At 34.3% G+C, this 19,502-nt stretch overlaps 1 protein-coding gene across 2 annotated transcripts in view; it reads right to left on the bottom strand.

Moving 5' to 3' along the window:
• CALCRL (calcitonin receptor like receptor) overlaps positions 1–19,502 on the bottom strand; it is a 103,164-nt gene that overhangs the window by 12,050 nt on the left and 71,612 nt on the right. For both annotated transcript variants that reach the window (XM_060622299.3, XM_060622300.3), the window contains 4 exons: positions 7,586–7,712; positions 4,334–4,487; positions 2,111–2,171; positions 1,961–2,027 (listed from right to left, as the gene is read on the bottom strand). In XM_060622299.3, coding sequence (XP_060478282.1) covers positions 1,961–2,027; positions 2,111–2,171; positions 4,334–4,487; positions 7,586–7,712 — 409 coding nt within the window. The remainder of the gene's footprint in view (positions 1–1,960; positions 2,028–2,110; positions 2,172–4,333; positions 4,488–7,585; positions 7,713–19,502) is intronic.

Raw genomic sequence — 19,502 nt, 5'->3', positions numbered from 1 at the left:
TTTAAGCATTTGAATTAATACCCCTTTGCAGAATAGTCAGATCTCTTGTAATAAATTTTGCCTTATGTTCTGTAAGCTCCTGGGTGGCCCCAAAACGTGTCTTATTTCTTCTAACTCTCCTCAGAACAGAATCAGAGTATTATGTAGAAGTTACAAGAAACTTTTTAAAGCATTTTCTTGGGACAGTTTTTTGTTATGTTTTGTTTTTTTGTTTGTACTTTTTTTTTTTTTTTTTTTTTTGTATTGTAGGCACTGGGTTAGCAGGATGCATCTCATATAATTCTTACAATAACCTATGAGGTATCCGTTCTTATTATTCCCTAATCACGGAAGAGACAACAAATGCACTGAGAGGTTAAATACAAAACAAAACAAAACAAAACAAAGCAGAACTTGCCCTGAGATACCCAGCCAGATGTGGTAGAACTAGGTTTCGGTGCAGGCTCTTTCAAAGAATACTAGGATATCTCAAGGTACAACTTAAACACAGTGTGTCGTGCATGTCCCCAGTAGGTGCAGGGCAGAAGGGAAGGAAATGTTTCTGCCTATGAAATTCTCACTAGAGTCTACATTACAGTATATTAAAATTTCCATAAATGATATAATAAATTCCACGTGTTGATTTTTGAACTGGCTGTCTTATGTGGCCAGGCACAAATCAGAGGTTTGACATTTGTTAATGTGCTTTATACATGCCAGGCTAATTACTGTATATGTATTACCTCATTTAACTCTTTGTTAAAAGGATTTAAAAATCACTACTATAATATTCTTTATTTTACCAGTGAAGGACTTGAGACACAATGTAATTAGTTTAATTGCCTGGGGTCATACAGCCGGTCAAAGGTGGAAAAGGAGTTCAAGCCCAGGCCTTCAGCCTCCAGAAGTTTCCCTCTTAATTGTGACTTGTTTTTGACAATTGCTTGAACAGTGTTCAAACATAATAATATACTAACCTACAGCTAGCAAATATAGTAAAATAATAGAAGAATATTTGTCTAAAACAAAGCATTTGAAAACAAGGTTTAGGAAGCTCTGAATTTTGGCTGAGAAACATACCACCTTTATCTTTTTATATATAATTGAGTATCAGTTGTAATTACCATCCCAGAGAGTGTAATTACATTCTGGTCTCTAATGCTATATGAAAAAAAGTATGTTAATCTGGATTAATTTATTTCCCTATTGAAACAATGTAATAAAAGCATTGAATGTGACTTCTGTTTCATTGTAACCACACTTAAAAATGTCCAATTGGTGTATTCATATTAAGTGATGATCATTATAATAATAAAACAATAGTTTAACCAATACTCTCTTTTTCCAAATTAAAGTCTTTTCTCTATGGGACTATTACTCTTACTACCAACAAAGGTGTGTGGGTTTTTCCCATTTGCCATTCCTACTCACATCGTCTATACCCTCTGCCCTTCTCTTCTGCTCTGTGCCCCAGGAAACTCAGAGGCACCTCTAAAGATTGCATCATCGTTCAAGCTTTCTTGCTCTCTGATATTTGCTGCACTTCGCCAAAGGGAAGAACCAAGAAATCAGAGCATAGGAAAAGAGAAGTTTTGGTATTTCTTCCTCCTTCTTCTTCCCTACCAGGCTGTGGTTTTGGCAGTGGCTGTGTTCTTCCACTCAAATCGAGACCTCCTGTTGGGCCACTCCTCCTAGCGATGGTCTAAATCCGGTAACACTGTTCTGACCCCTCTTGGGGTCTAGCCCCATTAACAGCTTCCCACTGCCAGTCCTGGGTGCCTGGCCATCCCTTAGGAATTACCTCCTGTTCTGTCCCTGCCTTCACTTCACATACAACACCTTTATTACACTGTCTTCAATTAGACACTGTGAACATGTCATTATTTCCCCCAGGATCTTGAAAGATATCATAGGCCAAATGATTCAGGAAATAAAGTTGAAATATGAACATCATGAAAAAAGGAAAATTTTAATTACATACCAGTAAAGCAGCACAAATTGGACCATGGATAATATAGAGGAGATGGGTATCAGAACTGATCCAGCAGCTTGGGGAAAAAACAGGAAAATTATGTTGAAGACTTTTATTTTACTTAGTTCCAATAGAAATCAGAAAGAGAGATTATCTTACTTGTCATTGTAATATAAGCTTCTCGCAACAGCATGTATACAAGCAGGGATCAGTGGAAATCCTGTAAATATCAAATGAAAAGAAAATAAACAAGCAACTTTCTCTGTAGATGGAATTTCTAAAATGTGTCATAAAATATGAAACTCCGAGTACTCTCGGAACAAACGTAACTGGTCACTATATGTTTATTGAATAAATATTATGAAGTATTTGTTATTTATATATTCAGGGGTGTGTGTGTGTGTGTGTGTGTGTGTGTGTGTGTGGTTTCTTCTAATAGAAGTCATTTTGAATCCATGGACTTCAGAGCCTAAGTCCATAATTTTACTGCCTAAGCCCCAAGACTTAGAAGAATTCAATAGATTTTCTTTTTGTAAGTTACTTCTTTACTTATTTTGAGAGAGGGAGTGCAAGTGGGGGAAAGGTAGACAGAGAGAATCCCAAGCAGGCTCCTTGAACAGTCAGCTCAGAGCCTGACATGGGACTTGAACCCAAAAACCATGAGATCATGACAGGATCTGAAAACAAGAATCAGATGCTCAACTGACTAAGCCACCGAGGAGCCCAAAGAATTCATATATATTTTCTATGATATGGAATTGGCCAATACTTAGTAGATAGTCAGATGTGGGAAGAAGTTGAGACTGATGAGGTGAAGAAAAAGAGAAAGATTATATATATCAGATATTTGTTTTTACCATTCTAAATCAAATTTTTCCAAAATGAAATGAAAAAATGTTTTATAAAGGTAACCTTACTAAATATACTGAATATACTAAAGAGTGTGTGTGTGTGTGTGTGTGTGTGTACATACCTCCATCTATCAGTGTCTATTTGTTGTCTGGCCGGATAGATAGGCAGATTGATATATGATAGGGAAGTATAATTTCAGTTATGTTTCCGGAAACTAGCCCAATTGAATTCATTTTAAGCATTATATATTTTGCATTATTCTACTTATTTTTAAAAATATGCTAGGGGGCACCTGGGTGGCTCAGTCAGTTAAGTGTCTATCTCTTGTTTTTGGTTCAGGACATGACCTTATGGTTTGTGAGTTCAAGACCTGTGGCAGGATCTGTACTGAAAGCACAGAGCCTGCTTGGGAGTCTCTCTCTCCATCTCTCTCTGCCTCTTCCCTGCTTGCACTCTCTCTCTCTCTCTCTTTCAGGATAAATAAATAAAATAAATGTGACTTTATTTTTTTATTTTTTTATTTTTTTTATTTATTTTTGGGACAGAGAGAGACAGAGCATGAACGGGGGAGGGGCAGAGAGAGAGGGAGACACAGAATCGGAATCAGGCTCCAGGCTCTGAGCCATCAGCCCAGAGCCTGACGCGGGGCTCGAACTCACGGACCGCGAGATCGTGACCTGGCTGAAGTCGGACGCTTAACCGACTGCGCCACCCAGGCGCCCCTAAATGTGACTTTAAAAAAAAAATAAAAACATGCTAGAAGCACAAATCAAGAAACAGGCTTTTAATTACAGAGAACAAACCGATGATTACCAGAGGGGAGGTGGGTTTAAGTAGGTGATGGGGATTAAGGAGTGCACTTTTCATGATGAACACTGGGTGATATATGGAATTGTTGACTCACGATATTGTACACCTGTAACTAATATAACACTGTATGTTAACTAACCAGAATTTAAAAAAAAAACTTAAAAATAAGAAGAAAAAGATAAGAAAATATGCTAAAAGTGTATCATTATTTGCTTTGTGAATGATACCATGTCAGAAGATTGTGTGGAAAAATAGATCTTTTGTGTGCCTTTATTCAATAACTGATCCCTCTACCCTTACAATAAAATGATATTTTTTAAAAAACAAACTTTTTCAGAGTGGAACTTCAAAGCTGGTTAAGCCCAATGCCCTCATTTTGCACATAGGAATAAGGAGATTCAGAATAATACAAAGACTAGATCCCTAATTCATGATTCCAATTCTATTGTGTTAGCCACTGCTTATTCAGCCAAGATACACATTGGAATATTAAATAGAAAAAAAAACAACAACATTGTATTATTGACCTTTTGACTACTGAAAACAATGAGTCAGTGGTACTTTTAAAAATATTTCAACTTACAGCAATAATCAAAGGTTAGTTGCCTGATGTTGTTTAAGAATGATTAATAATAAGGAAAATTGTATTTCAGAGGAACTCTGCATCTTCCAAGAGCTTTCTTGAAAGGTGAGGCAGCACATACCTGTAATGGCACTTACCCCAGCCAAGCAAATAATACCACATCAAGTGCTGCTTTTCCGCAAACACAGCCACCACAATGAGTGTGTGTAGGTAAATGCCTTCACAAAGCATCCAAAAGTAGTTACAGCCCATCAGGTAAAGATGAATGAACTGAGATACTTTACAACTAATCTGTGAGAAAAAAAGAAAGAAGAAAGTGATCAGTATTTATGAATTCACATGTAAAGCAATAGTCTAGTTTAACTTAGTTATACAGAAATATGGAATTTTCTCTCCTCTACACAAAATCTCATGCGCTAATGATTAAGACTGTAAAATGCCAGTCTTCATCCTGATCTAACTGTGCCTCAAAAGTTTTTAGCCACTGACTCTAAAGATATATAATGATATACATCCCAAGAAATGTGTAAATTCCAAATTTATTACATTTAGTGGATGTGTATTTTCCAAATACGCTTTTTCGTGAAAAGTGCCCAACAATTCAAAGTCTTGCATATAACTGCTATTAATGCAACTACTTAGTGAATAATAATCTAGCAAGCCATATTTTATCTTATTCATAAATGAGGTTGAGGATTTCATGTAAGTAAAAAGAAGAAAAAAATATGATTTCCTTCCTCTTCTGAGATCTCCACTTTCTCTTCTCTATTCTTAGGGATAGGAAGAGGAAGGTTCAAATACAGGGTAAATATGAAGAAGGAAGAGATATATTTTACTCTCTTAGAAAGGAGAATAAATTTAAAGCTCTCCCAGAAATATACGGCCAGTCACTCTCATGAGCTCCTAATTATCTGTTCAATAAATATTTAGTGGCAATTATCATTATTTTTGATATAAATATTTTTTTCACTAAAAAGAAAGCTGGAAGTGAAATACATGGAAAATAAATACTTTGTTAACATAGAATAGTAATCATAACATTTGCATATTAGGTAGCTTAAAGTATTTTTTATATATTGTTTTATTTAATCTTTAATGCTGTGTGACACAATTTATCACTAGGCACATATCTCATGGATAGAAAACTGAGAGAAGTTAAGTGATTTGCTAATATTCATATAATATCAACCCAGGTTACACCCTGAACACAAGTCTTACAATTCTAATTTTGTTTTCATGATTATACACAATGCTTTCTACCTGAAGGACATTGATAAAACTTCATCTCCCATTAAATACATTGGCAGAATGCATAACATTAAATTTTAAATAAAGTATCTTGATGTCAAACACAACATTATATTAACAAGTCTTCTCAAAGGTAATAATGAGCTATTCAATTATATTCTATAGAAATAATGGACTTCAGCTTCAAATTTTTTACCTGTTATAGTTTTTAGATATGCACATCTAATTGGGCTTCTTACTACTAACTTCCCTTAAAAATAGAAATCTATCAGCCACCATGATAAAAAGACTTAAAACATGCTTCACAAACATATTTTTATGAAGGGCATTGCTGACATAAACAAACAATAAATTTTCCAAGAATACATGAAGAACAACTATATTATAGCTTGCAATTTGCACATTAAATACAATATCCTCATATCTAAATGTAAGATTTATCATCTCTTGCTCTGCAGCTTCTTGACAAAACTCCTAATCTCTTTGCTCTAGAGAAATTCACTCTTAAATGATAGCCCAGTAGCCAGTTTTTTTATATTGTTAATTATATCCCAGTGTGTTTCCTCACCCAGTGATGTTAGAGTGGAACATATACAAGATGAAGCAATCCGGATACATATGTGCAAACAATGCAGGGAATCTTAGCATTTTGGAAATAACCCCAATACAGACATAAAACACATAGGAGAGTATTGTTTATTGGCCCATTGAGTGGAAATTCCTTCCCTTCCCTGATTTCAGTAACTAGATAACTTAATCTTTAAAAAAACACTTTATATACACAATACATATCCACTCCTCCAAAAATCCATATCCAAAACTGTAGTATGGATTCTACAAACATTACAAAAGCAGATGATTTTAAATACTTGAATATATGTTTGTTATTTTTGGAGATACTTTGATTTAAATATAGCTCACATGTACATATAGTTTACATAAAATGTGTGCATTTGTATAAGTAAACTTGCGTTTATGTTTTAAAATATGGCTTTTATATTATGACAGTCTCTGTGCTTATTTCTGTGTATCTTTTGATACTCATCCTAAAAATTGTGTTTCCAGAAACAGACCCATAAATACAGAGAACAAGCTATTGTTACTAGAGATGGAAAGTAGGAGAGCCGGGAGATGGGCAAAATGGGTGAAGGGAGTTGGGAGGCACAGGCTTCCATCCTATGGAATGAATAAGTCATGGGAATGAAAGGTATAGCATAGAAAATATAGTCAATGGTATTGTAATAGTGATGTACAGCGACAGGTGAGAGCTACACTTGTGGTGAGAAAAGCATATAGTGTTGTTGAATCACTATGTTATACACCTAAAACTAATGTAACATTGTGTGGAAACTGTACTTCAATAAAAATTTTTTTAAAGAAAAAAATTGTACTTCCAAAGGTGTTATAGAGAAACAATTTATAAATATTTGCCTAGATAATGAAGACTTAGTAGAGTCCTTTAAAAATTTAATGTAAAGAAGTTTAATGTATAAGTCATTTTCCTCTAGTTTTATCAACTATTTAAAGTCAGCCTGATCCCAAATGTAGGATAGGAATTTTTCTATTACCATGTCTTGTTTTTTCTAACTACACAATTATTTGCTTTGATTAATTTTTAAAATTCAACTGAGTAGATGTTATGTGGTCATAAATTCTTATGTCCCACTAGCAGCAAGACCCTAAGCATAAAATGAGGTAAACTATATATATATATATATATATATATATATATATAGTTTATATATGATATGTATATGTATCCTATATATAAATAATTTAAGCATAGAAATGTATTCTTCCTTTTGATAGTCAACTTTTATAACCTGGGAAAGATTGAGATGTATTTACCTATATACATCTATATACATATATACCTATATTTACCTATATACCTATATACATATATACCTATATTTACCTATATACCTATATACATATATACCTATATTTACCTATATCTCCATATGCCAGACCCTATTTTGTGTGTGTACACACACACACACACACACACACACACACACACATATGTATTTATACACACTTACATATATCAGGACACCCCCCCACCCACGCACCCACCACTGTTCACATTTCTTTCCCTCTAACCTTTGAACCTAAGGATACAATCTCATTTTACTTACAGGATTTGTGGCCACTAAAGCCTGGTTGTTGGCCACTGCAGTGAGATGAATGATTGTTACAACAGAGTTACAAACAAAGGAGAAAAATAGATTTTTGTGCAAGGTAATCCTTTGGCAACTTAGGCTCCTAAAAGGCAAGAGAAATCACATATTTTATTTTTTTTAATAATAGTTCAAATGAGATACATTCACAGTTCATAGCAGCTGCTCCAAATATGGAAAAATTCTTTTTTCTCCCCAAGATTCACTCAATAAAATCTTAATTAGGGAAAACCTATAATGCTTTAAAACAGAGACAAATGAGTTGCTTCAGTATGGGGAGACACACATAGGAACAGGAAATTTGCCTATACAGGACCTCTACATAAATTTCTTCTATTAATCTCTTACCATGGTTAATATTTTAATTTATTCTGAAAAATGTAGAAACTGAGATTCAGTGAAGTTAGATAATGGATTAAAAAATCCTACAACTAATTAATTTGAAAACTTTGGGTCTGTCAGATTCTCACACAGATAATGCTCTTTTCACTATACCACATAGGTTTTCCTGTTTATATAGCCTGTTTATGATTGTGGTTGTCCTGTTTATAGAGCCTCTGTGTGGTGGTAGTGAGTATGCATACCAAGCATGAGAAAGATAACACTGTATTCAGAATAGATAAACTGATAAAAATATAGACTTAGCAATCAATGAGATTGTTCAGCTCTACTGAATTTTTTTCTAATTGGCCCAGTCATATGTGAGATATGAAAATATTACCACCTTTTACTGGAGGTCTTCCTATGTAAAATTAAATAAATTAAATAAATTTTAGGAAAAGTCATTATTAATGACAGGAAATACTATTCCTCAGATTGAATCCACATCTACTTTACCAGATTGTCCACATATGACTGAATTACTTATGCTCAAAGACCAACTCAAGTTCTTTCTTCTTCAAGAAGCATTTATTTGAGGGTTTATTATGGGTAACGTTTTAAACTACTAGAAAGGAATCCTTTTGAAACTGAATAACTATATCAAAACTAAACACAAATGTAGGAAGATATGAGGAAGGATTTCATTACAGAAATTAATATGGTCAATTTAGATAATCTATCCTATAGAACACAAACTAATGACTTCTACTTTGGAAACTTTAAGAAGATTTTAACTTAATTTTATCACTATATCACCTTATCCTAAGTAAACTATGTGCCCAGGATACTATAGTTAGGGTGGGATGCCAAGGTTTTCTATATTTAAAAATGCAAAGTTTAAGCTATATTGTCTCTGAAATTTCTTCCAGCTATAGATCTGTGACTTTATATATAGCTTTAGTATTTTAAAGGGTCTAGAAGTGAATTCAATCCAAATCCGTATTCACTTACATGCCTTCCACAGAAGTGGGTGCTATGAGGGAGGCAATGAAAAGTCTTCATGAATGAGATGGCTCTTAAGTCAATCATTGAGCATAAGACAGTTATATGTGACAAGTATGTGAAATCCAGCTGGAACCCTTCAGAATAGAAACAGCTGAGACCTGCTCGTGTTTTCACATTCGAGAGTCCTGGATTTGACTTTGCAGTGCGTGAGGTAGGGAGGTGTAGACAGGGACCAAAAAACAGAGCATAGATGATATTCTATAGAAAGAAGAATTTCCAAAAGTTTTTTTTTAACAGAGAAGTGGCATGACTGCTGTTACTATTTAAGTAAAGTCAACATTGATACAAAGATGGCTCTCTTTTGATAAAATACCACAGCAGTGACAAGTGTTTTATGTTCGTGGAGAGTGAAGAAAATTAATGAGCGTGAGAAAAGACCTAGTAAAGAATATTCTTTTCAGGATCATTTATATTATGTATAGTTTATTTATGTATTTATTTTTATTTTTATTTTGTAATTGATCACTCGTCTATGATGAGCATTATGAACATGTAAAATATGTCCACATGGTCTTATTTTAAAATGCCTTCCTTGAGTTTATTCTGTGTCTGTGCAGTGCCAATTATTTTTAGAGAAAAACTGCTCACCCATGCAAATATACACTTTTTTTTTTCATAACAGAATTTGAATAACTCAGCTACCATCATGGGAAAAATAAAATGTTTTCCTTAGCTGGGCTATTTTGCCCCTTTCTGCTGAATGCACTTATATTTGGGTCCGTTGGTTAAGACATATATATAAACACAAAATTTCATAGTTTTCAAATTATGGCCAAAATACTAGGAAGGTTTGCTTAGACAGAAAATAAGAAATGTTTGTAAAGAGTAAGTTGGAATGAAGGAAAACAAACACTAAAGAAGGCTTTTAAAAATGACAATTCGTAATAGAAGAGCCAAAAGATAAGCTAAGGGACATAAAATGCACAGCATTTATATTATGACTATTGGGATTCGTAATATTCACATGTGCAAAGATTAAAAATAAATAAAATGGAATGCTAACTAATTAGCTGAAAGTAATTTAAACTTTCTTTGTGTGCACTTAAGCTTCCTTTTTTCCTCTATGATTGTGTGTATCTCTGTTCCTTTCAGAATTCCCTCCTTTCTGATGACTCTGCTCCTACCTCAATCTCGTTTGAAAGTTAAGGACGTAAAAACGAGCTGCCTGCATCTATTCTCTTCTAAAGATGTAGCTATTTTGAGTCTAGTAGCAAAAACAAACAAAAAGAACAGCTTCTTATTCTCTTACTCTGTGATAAAGAGAGATACTGCATTTCTTCCTTTAGAACACAAATAAAGCCATATGATGGGTAAAAGTTTGAAATAATAGAATGAACTCCTATTATAAATAAAATATTTAATATAAAAACCAAACAAATACTTAAGAGGATGCATGAAATCATTTCAGTACAGAGACATAAAGCTTATTTTGAGTGTTTTACAAAATCGTCTAAATAATATGGGCAACATAGATAATCCACCCTATAGAATTCAAGCCAAATACTTTGTTTTATGAACCCTGATATCCAGTTTAGCTGTCCATATTGTTGTCTTAAACTGAACCACTGCAAAATAAATTCACTTTGTGTTGTGTAAATATGTCCAACTATCTGTAATATTAGCCTATAGCTATTGCTTTAGGTTCTTCCATTTCTTCCTCCAGGTTCTGTGCAACTTAAATGCAGACAGATGCTGTCCCACACATGCTTTCTATCAAGGCCTAGTGGTAAAAATGCTCAAATGTTTCTAGTGCTGCATATTGTTTTTCTCTAAACATATTCATTAACACATGTAAGTACATCAGTACAAATAAAATCAATTGGTAAATGAAAACCAAAATACATCCTTGGTAAACACATTGGTTTCTTTAAATAAAACTCTAAAAATATTCAGGTATTTTTTTTCAAATGCAACCAATTTCACCTACTGTAAATTTTAAAATGTGCTTCTTTTACTCAAAATATTAAAACAATTGTTTCATACACTTGGAGAATGTTTCACAAAACACTCTTTGTTTTAATGTTATAGTATCTCTTCCTATCCTAGCATAGCCACAGAATACAAAATGTGGTTTGTGGGTTTGGATTGTTTCCATTTCATATTCTTATATATGATTATTTTAGAGTATATTTTTTAATGTTTATTTATTTATTTTGAGAGAGACGGGGGGAGAGAGAGAGAGAGAGAGAGAGCTCAAGCAGGGGAGAGGCAGAGAGATGGGGGGAGAGGGAGAATCCCAAGCAGACTCTACAGTGTTAGCGATGAGACTGACAAGAGGCTTGATCTCACTAACCATGATTTCATGACCTGAGCCAAAATCGAGTTGGACGCTTATTTGACTGAGCCAGCCAGGCGCCCCAGAATCTATTTCAACGTGCAATTTGACAATCAGAGTGTTAGAGGCAGTTGATGTAAGTGTGTCAACAAATCATCATACCTCGTGTGTAATCTAACTATGCCTCTCAGTTCTCTTTTGGAACAATTAGAAGCGGGTCGTATCAAGTCAGTACACATATTTCAGAGTGGGTTTTGAAACCTGGCCTGAGAATGAATCTGGACTGTATTACCTACTGATATTATGATTTAGGGCAAATTATTTAAAAACTCTAATCCCTGGTTTCTGCATCTGTAATATAGGGATAACAATACTTCATAAGGTTGAATGAAAGGTGGAGTGAGATAAATCATGTCTAGTGTTTTTAGCATAATATCTCACCCATGTTAAGTTAGCTATTTTTTTAACACAGTTGTCATATGGCTGATTTTATTCAAGTTCTCCAATGTTGGTTTTCTCTCACAAACAATAAAATAGCATCAAGTTTTAGTAACCTAAAACTGCCCATGTTTTAAGTAATACAATGAAACAAAAATTGCCATCTTTTTGTTACAAAGCAAAAGGATTTAGCATTAGAAAGATAATTTACATGTGATGAAGAGCAGGAGACCAAGCAACCTGAATTATCTTCCTAGGCATTTCATCCTTCCCAGAGTTGCCTCCAAATGACTGCTTTCATTATCATACAGGCCCCAAGTATTATGCTGTCCCATATTCAAAGTTCTGCCACACTATGAACAAAATATGTTGCCTTTGCTTCCCATTTGGTTTTGACCTAAGATAGAAATTTCCAAACTACTTTCACTCAATACTAATCCTGAGCAAAACTAGTAAGGGAAAGAGGAAATATAAACAATATAAGAATAGCCCAGTCTAAAAAGTACTGCTTTCTTATGCTAGTGTATCTAATTTAATTTCTTAATGCTCAGCTCTTTTCCCAAGACAACATTAACCATGTATCTGAGAGGAAAGTCCAGGCTAATCTGAACATAGCTAAGAAACAGGCAGAAATCAATACATGTATTACAAGGGAAAGTCGGCGCACCTGGGTGACTCTGTTGGTTAAGCGTCCAACTTTGGCTCAGGTCATGATCTCATGGTTTGTGAGTTCGAGCCCCGCATCGAGCTTTGCGCACTAACAGTGTGGAGCCTGCTTGGGATTCACTCTCTCTTTCTCTCTCTCTGCCCTCCCCCCACTCTGTCTCTCTCTCAAAATAAATAAATAAACTTTAAAAAAAAAAAGGAAAATCAGTGTGGTTATTTTTTGTCTACTGAAGGGAACCTTGAGTTGATGGATTCACCTGGATAGGTATGACACAAAATACACATAACCTCTATCAATAGATCTCTTTGGAGGCTGCTTCTAATCCATTTAATCAGATTAGGAAGAGTACAAGAGTGTTTCAACCAAAGTGCTCAATGAAAGTCCTTCTGGAGGGAAATGGTTGCTCTTCTCTATCATGCTCCCTTCTCCTTTGCCCCTGCCTTTCAAGGTTGCTCAGTTAAGATAACACATGAATATGGGCTGCCTAAGGAACAGATGTGCACATTTTGTGTGGCCAGAAGGCTTTCTCATGTGTGAGCTGCCCCATGCAAGAGTTCCTCCTGCTCTTCTAACGGGCAGGAAACCAAGAGAAGAAACAGGCTTTCTGAATGACTGTGATTCTTACACTCCCCCAAAAGACCCTTTTAGAGATAAAATTTGCAATAATGGCAGCCACCATTTATTGAGCTTTTAGAATAGACACAGAGGTAAGTACTTCACACTCATTATATGATGTAATAACCCTCTGAAATATCATTATCCTTTAATAAAATTGAAGTAAGTTGCTCCAGGTCACAATCCTATTAAGTGATCTGTTGAATTTGAATTTTGAATTTTGAGAAAATAATAAAGCTTCTGTCTCTTTCAGTATTCATTTAATCACTTATAACTATTTATTGATGTATAAGTAATATATTGTGTAATATTTTTGGTATTGAAGAAACAGTTGTGAATAATACAGATGTCACTCAGGTGGAGGGTAAATTCACACATAAATTACATCACGTAATTCCTGGTAGTGTTATATCCTTTTTAGAAATTAAAATAGGATTAAGAAATAGATAAAGACTGGGGCAGAGTCAGGGGAGACACAAGATAGAAATGAAACAGGAGAAGAATATGGGAGAAAAGCATTCCAAGGAGATTAAGAAGTTACTCTGAGTCAAAGTTCAAAAAAAAAAAAATTGAGCTTAGAGTTTTTAAGGGGCACAAAGGACGGGTGAAAAAAGGCATAAGGCAAGACTCCACATTGTTTTTTTTCTATTCTAAGGTGAAGAAAATTAAAGAGTATAATTTACTAAATGATTTTTGATTCTGAAGCTCATACTCTTTTGTGTTACATTTCAGTGTTCTATTAGCAAATGTTAGCAGCATACTGTTCAGTCATTTTTGGGTTTTGTTTTCCCTAACTACTAAAAAGATGCTATACTTTAAAGGGTTTACTTTGGCTTTCTTCTAATATATAGTCATATCCATGGGTACAGTCTAGGAAAATAACTATGCCTGCAAGAGTGGAAAACCAAATTGCAAAAAATATTATCAGTTTGGGGTTCTCTATCTCAAATCATTATTTATGTTCTCTATCTCAAATTATTAACTTTTAACCCATTCAAATGACTGTATCAAGCAGTGAATCACTCGTTTTCTTAGAATGATTTGTCATTCTATTTCCATGAAAATTTGTGATGCCTAAATAGTGCTTGTTTCAACTTACACAAGCAAAATCGATTAAATATACCTATAAAGAAGTTACATATTTATTAGAAATAATAACAGAAATATGTGATGTTTAACATTCAGTTATAACTCAAGTAATAAGTTTGCTGTTTTCAATAAGTCCAAATTATTTAATTCAGTTAATTTACTTTAATTTCTATACCTGGGACTCTTCTCCATAAACCAGTAATAGCAATTATGTCATAGTGTAACTGGTTTTTGTTAGAGTAAATTTATTACTTCTTGTACTACTGTCTCCTTACTCAGCTCTGATACTCTAATGTGGAAATGCAATGCTTTTATTATTTAATTACAATGGGCATACTTAAAAAACTTTCCAACCAAGACTCACATTACTGAGTAGGAATGTTTTCACTTCTCACTGTGTTTAGTTTGAGGGAGATGGATTTCAGCACATTGATTGAAATTCACTAATTTGGAAATAGACTGCATGTGACCTAATGAAATGTTACTTGAAATACTGCGGTTAATTAACCATTATTCAATGTTAAGCTGAAGGACACCTGGGAAACATGCAGCAGAATAAAATATGTCTCAGAACCATAGTGCCTAACAAACTTACATTGAATGAAATGTACCAAAAAGTTGAGAGAGCAAGGATGATTCTGGATAGGCAATGAGAAGTATGTTACTCAGGGACCACTTGATGACTGTTTCCGAACTCAGTCATTGTCAAACCTCTGACGGGGCAGGTTTGCCAGATTTTAAACAACTTATGTAAGTGAAAAGTTCTAATTTGCCAAGACAAATACATCAGGCTATGGTTTGTAGAGTAAGACTCTTTCTTGTCTATGTTCCTATGTAGAATTTCTTTAAATAGTTAGCTTTGTTTAAAACTGACTTGAAGATGGAATCATGAACAGTTTTCAGGAGAAAGTTTATAACTTACAGAAGAAAATGATACTTTATCTAGTTTCAAGAGATATATGAAGAAACTGGAAGTGAGATAAGTGTTCACAATATTGATTGAATATATTCAGATATGATCTAAGGAAAAAAAGGTGAGATCTGGATCATTTATCCTGAAGAACATAAATATAAGCATTAAAGGATTATTTTATTAAGAAAGCTTTAGCCTATCGACTGGATAGATTTTTTGCTGCATTTTATTTAGGGCCTTATCTCAACTACCTAGAAATGACATCATTGTCTATAGTGTTGCAAATGTGCAACTTGGCTTTGGAATTACTTGGAATCAATGTCTGAAATGTCAGCAAAATTAAGATGTCAAAAAAAAAAAAAAAGTACCACTTTTTCCCCCCTACAAGTCAGTGTTATATATGCTCTTTTATGTGCAAGAAGACAGAGCCCTTTATCTGGGTAAGAGCAAGATTTGCTATGCTCTCAAATTTTAAACATTAATTAAAATATAATTTATAACTAATTCTGGTAAAGTTTATTTATTTATTTTATCTAAAGGGTTGTGCTTTGTTTTTCCAAGGATCATTATGAGTAAGAGTCATTGCCTCTCAGGGCTTGGCAAATCCCAAAGCTCTGTCTCTCTCTTCCCCTCCCTTTCGGTTCCCTTTCTTTTTATCTCTCACTCTCTTTCCTTTAATTGGCTCTAATATAAAACTGAAGTATATCTGGTAAATAGTGTTTCGTGTTCTCTGTTTCTAATTTAAAGCATGCCTGAGTGGTAGACTTTTTCTTTTCTTTCTGTAAATAAAAAATAACAAACAGAACCCTAAGTTGACTTTTTATTTGGTTCTTGGTTTTTATTAGGATGGGCCAGTACCTCTGAATTAACAAACAGAAAAAAAAAATGTCACCTCTACCAAAGACTAAGCAGAAATGACTGTAGCAGGAGGAACTGAGTTAAGAAGCAGAAAAGAGATATTGATAGCTTTTTCATAACAATGATATATGTGAAACATCAACTCCTATAGGATGTTTCCAGGTTGGTGGTAAGAAAGCTAAATTTCCAGTGCTCTTGACTATTTGAACATGCTTAATTAACCATTCAATTCAGTATTTTCTGAGGTGGTTTTGACCTTTCTTCAACCTACTTACAAAGTATCCTATATTGTTTTACACAGATTCTTCTACTGATTAGAATTTTAAGGAATTTTAATTTCTTTGTCGATGGAGACAAAGAAGGCCAGACAAACTCAAGGGACTTGTTGAAGGTCACAGATAAGTCATGGGAAAGTCAGTCTTAGAAATAAGCTTCCAAGTCAGTTCATGCCTTTCATTTCTCAAAAATGTATTAAGTGCCTACTATGAGCAAGGTCTTGTGCTAACCCCTGGAATGGGTTTTAAAAAACGCAGAGATGATTTGTGCTCTCACAGGACTAACTTCATGATATTCTTTCCACTACTTGTTGCTCAGTGGATAGTTGTTTTTGACGGATAGTGGCTTTTACTGTTTTGAGGAATATATAGTAGAAGTGTCCTAAAATAAAAGTCTAGACATTCTTTAATATGGTTTCAAGTACTGAGTAAGCTAGATGGTATCTTGTGGGCATAAAGAGTTTACTTATTTTTGACTAACTTAAGTTTTTCTAATATGATTATACTAATATTTTACTTATAAAATCTTTCACTCGTTTACTTATTTTTCTACATGAACATAACAATTTCTTTATAAATGTCATACATACAAAACTAAAAATTGTGTCTTTCGATTTTGTTTTTAAAGTGCCCATATTGTTATAATAGGCCTATCAGGGCTAAAAATTTATATAAAAATCTTTTAATGGACCAATAAGAAAGAGTGATAACTATGCCAATAATAGTGTTTCCAAATTAGACACTGCACTTAGCACTGAACATATACTATGTCAGTCCTTATACCAAACCTGTGATATAGATACCTATAGAGTTTGCATTTTAAAGATATGAGATTGAGGATTACAGAAATGAAAGAACTTGCTACATTGCAGGTGAGTGACAAAGGTGGGTTCTGACACTAAAGGTGCCTGTTGAGAGAACATACTCTTATACGCTGTTGTGTAAGGAAGGATGTCTAGATATATGAAAAAGTATGTAGAATGCTACACCTGGGTCTTACTTGAAGGGGGGTTTTCACGTTTTATCTAAAGCCTAAGAATGTATAATTAAAAAAGAAAAATTAATTTGTACTTTTACTTCATTTTGTTTAAACTCTCCATTTTTAAAAGGTAATTAAAGTCAAATAACATTACTAAGCCAAGTAGAAAGAACACAAATTGGGAGGAAGTCTGGATAACTTAATTAACTACTTAAAACCAGCTAATCTCTTCACTGATTGTTTACAGTTTTTACTTGTGGAAATTTTACCCATCATTTAACACTTATTTCAGTGTTAAAGTGAGATTATCACCTCAGGAATCTTCTGATTCTGAGTCAGAATGAGTCTTTCCTTCCTCTGTCTTCCCATAGCTCTTTGTACCTCCACAGTAGCTTTTTTTTTTTTTTTTCTTTTTCCACTTTGGATTACTATCAGATAGGGATAATGTTATGGGGCACCTGCATGGCTTGGTTGATTAAGTGACCAACTCTTTTGTTGTTTAACATTTTTAGAAGTTTATTTAATTATTTTTGAGGGAGACAGAGCAGGGGAGAGGCAGAGAGAGGAGAGAGAGAGAAACCCAAGCAGGCTCCATGGTGTCAGCACAGAGCCCAATATGGGGCTAGATCTCATGAATCATGAGATTATGGCCTGAGCTGAAATCAAGAATTGGATGTTTAACCAAGTCACTTAGGTGCCCCAGGCAACCAACTTTTGATTTGGGCTCAGGTCTTGATCTCACGGTTGTGAGGTCAAGCCCTGTGTCAGGTTCCTTGAGGGTATGGAGCCTGCTTGAGATTCTCTCTCTCCCTCTCTCTCTGCCCCTCCCCCGCTTGCATGTATGCTCTCTCAAAAAAATTTTTTTTTAATTTGTTGAAAGAATAGAATAGATAAGGGTAATATTAGATGACTATATATATCAGTCTCTATGCCTACATGTTGGATACAGTCCAATGACACAGTTAGTACCTCTTTCTTACCATTTATTGAGAGATTGCTACAGGCCAGGTACCATGTAAGGTTTCTTTGCCCAGTATTTTAAACATTATGACTCATTACAAAAACAAACAAACAAACAAACAAACAAAACCCCTGACGCTTACTGAAAAGCAGAACCAGGCTAAATCCACACTATTAGTAAGAGCTGATGGCAAGATTTGAATATATCCCATATTTGTAATTACTGTATTACACTATCCATTAAAACTAACATAAACCTGAAATCAAGTACACATTTCTCATTTTCACACACCATTTTTTTTTAATATCTTTTTTAGTTCATTATAGAGAATGAACAGTTAATTGCAGTTTTTAAATAAACTTTTAGCATAAGCAATGTAATTGAAAATCTTAATTTTTCTTTAATGTAGAAGCCAACAACAACCAAATTCTGTAGACTGTCAAGACACTCATTGGCTTTGACAAGGTTTTGCCTATGTAGCATGCTATATATCATTCATAAGAGTGACATTTTTAGCAAATAAGAGATACATGGATTTATTGCTTACAGTGCTCTTGATTAAAAAATCTGCTTTCTTTCTAAAAAAAAATAAGGCCTATTTACATTGTAATATGAGGACAATATTTGGGGCAACAAAAAATTTCTGGCTTCTCTTTTAAAATGAAGTATGAATCTACAGATTGTATCTTTAAAGCTAAAGTACTTAGCATATATATACATAATTCCAGCTTTAAAAAATGTTTTTCCATAGAGAAAATAAACTCTGAAGTTTTAAGTTTTAAGACTTCAAGTAAAAATGAAAATTACTCGTGAGTATTGGTTGAATAGTGTTTGCATTAAAAAAAATTTTTTTTAATGTTTATTTATTTTTGAGAGAGAGAGAGAGAGAGAGAGAGACAGAGACAGAGCATGAGCAGGGGAGGGGCAGAGAGAGAGGGAGACAGAATCTGAAGCAGGTTCCAGGCTCTGAGCTGTCAGCACAGAGCCCGATGCTGGGCTCAAACTCATGAACCGTGAGATCATGACCTGAGCCGAAGTTGGCCACTTAACGCCTCCAATAGTGTTTGCATTTTTAAATAAATCATACCTAAATATAGGGACGCCTGGGTGGCTCAGTCGGTTACGCATGGGACTTCGGCTCAGGTCATGATCTCACGTCTGGGAGTTGAGCCCCGCGTCGGGCTCTGTGCTAACAGCTCAGAGCCTGGAGCCTGCTTTGGATTCTGTGTCTCCTCCTCTCTCTGCCCCTCCCATGCTCATGCTCTGTCTCTATCTCTCAATAATAAATAAAGGTTAAAGATAATTTTCTTTTGAGAACCTAAATATAGATATAAAAATATTAAACCAGATTTTCTTTCAATTCCTAATCAATAATAAAGTTTTTCTGTATAGATTGCTTTTAGTTTGCAAAATACTTTC

Source organism: Panthera onca, chromosome C1 (assembly GCF_046562875.1).
Source record: "Panthera onca isolate mPanOnc1 chromosome C1, mPanOnc1 haplotype 2, whole genome shotgun sequence".
Taxonomy (NCBI): domain Eukaryota; kingdom Metazoa; phylum Chordata; class Mammalia; order Carnivora; family Felidae; genus Panthera; species Panthera onca.
The sequence above is the reverse complement of the archived record's forward strand: the minus strand, read 5'-3'. Positions and strand labels throughout refer to the sequence as shown.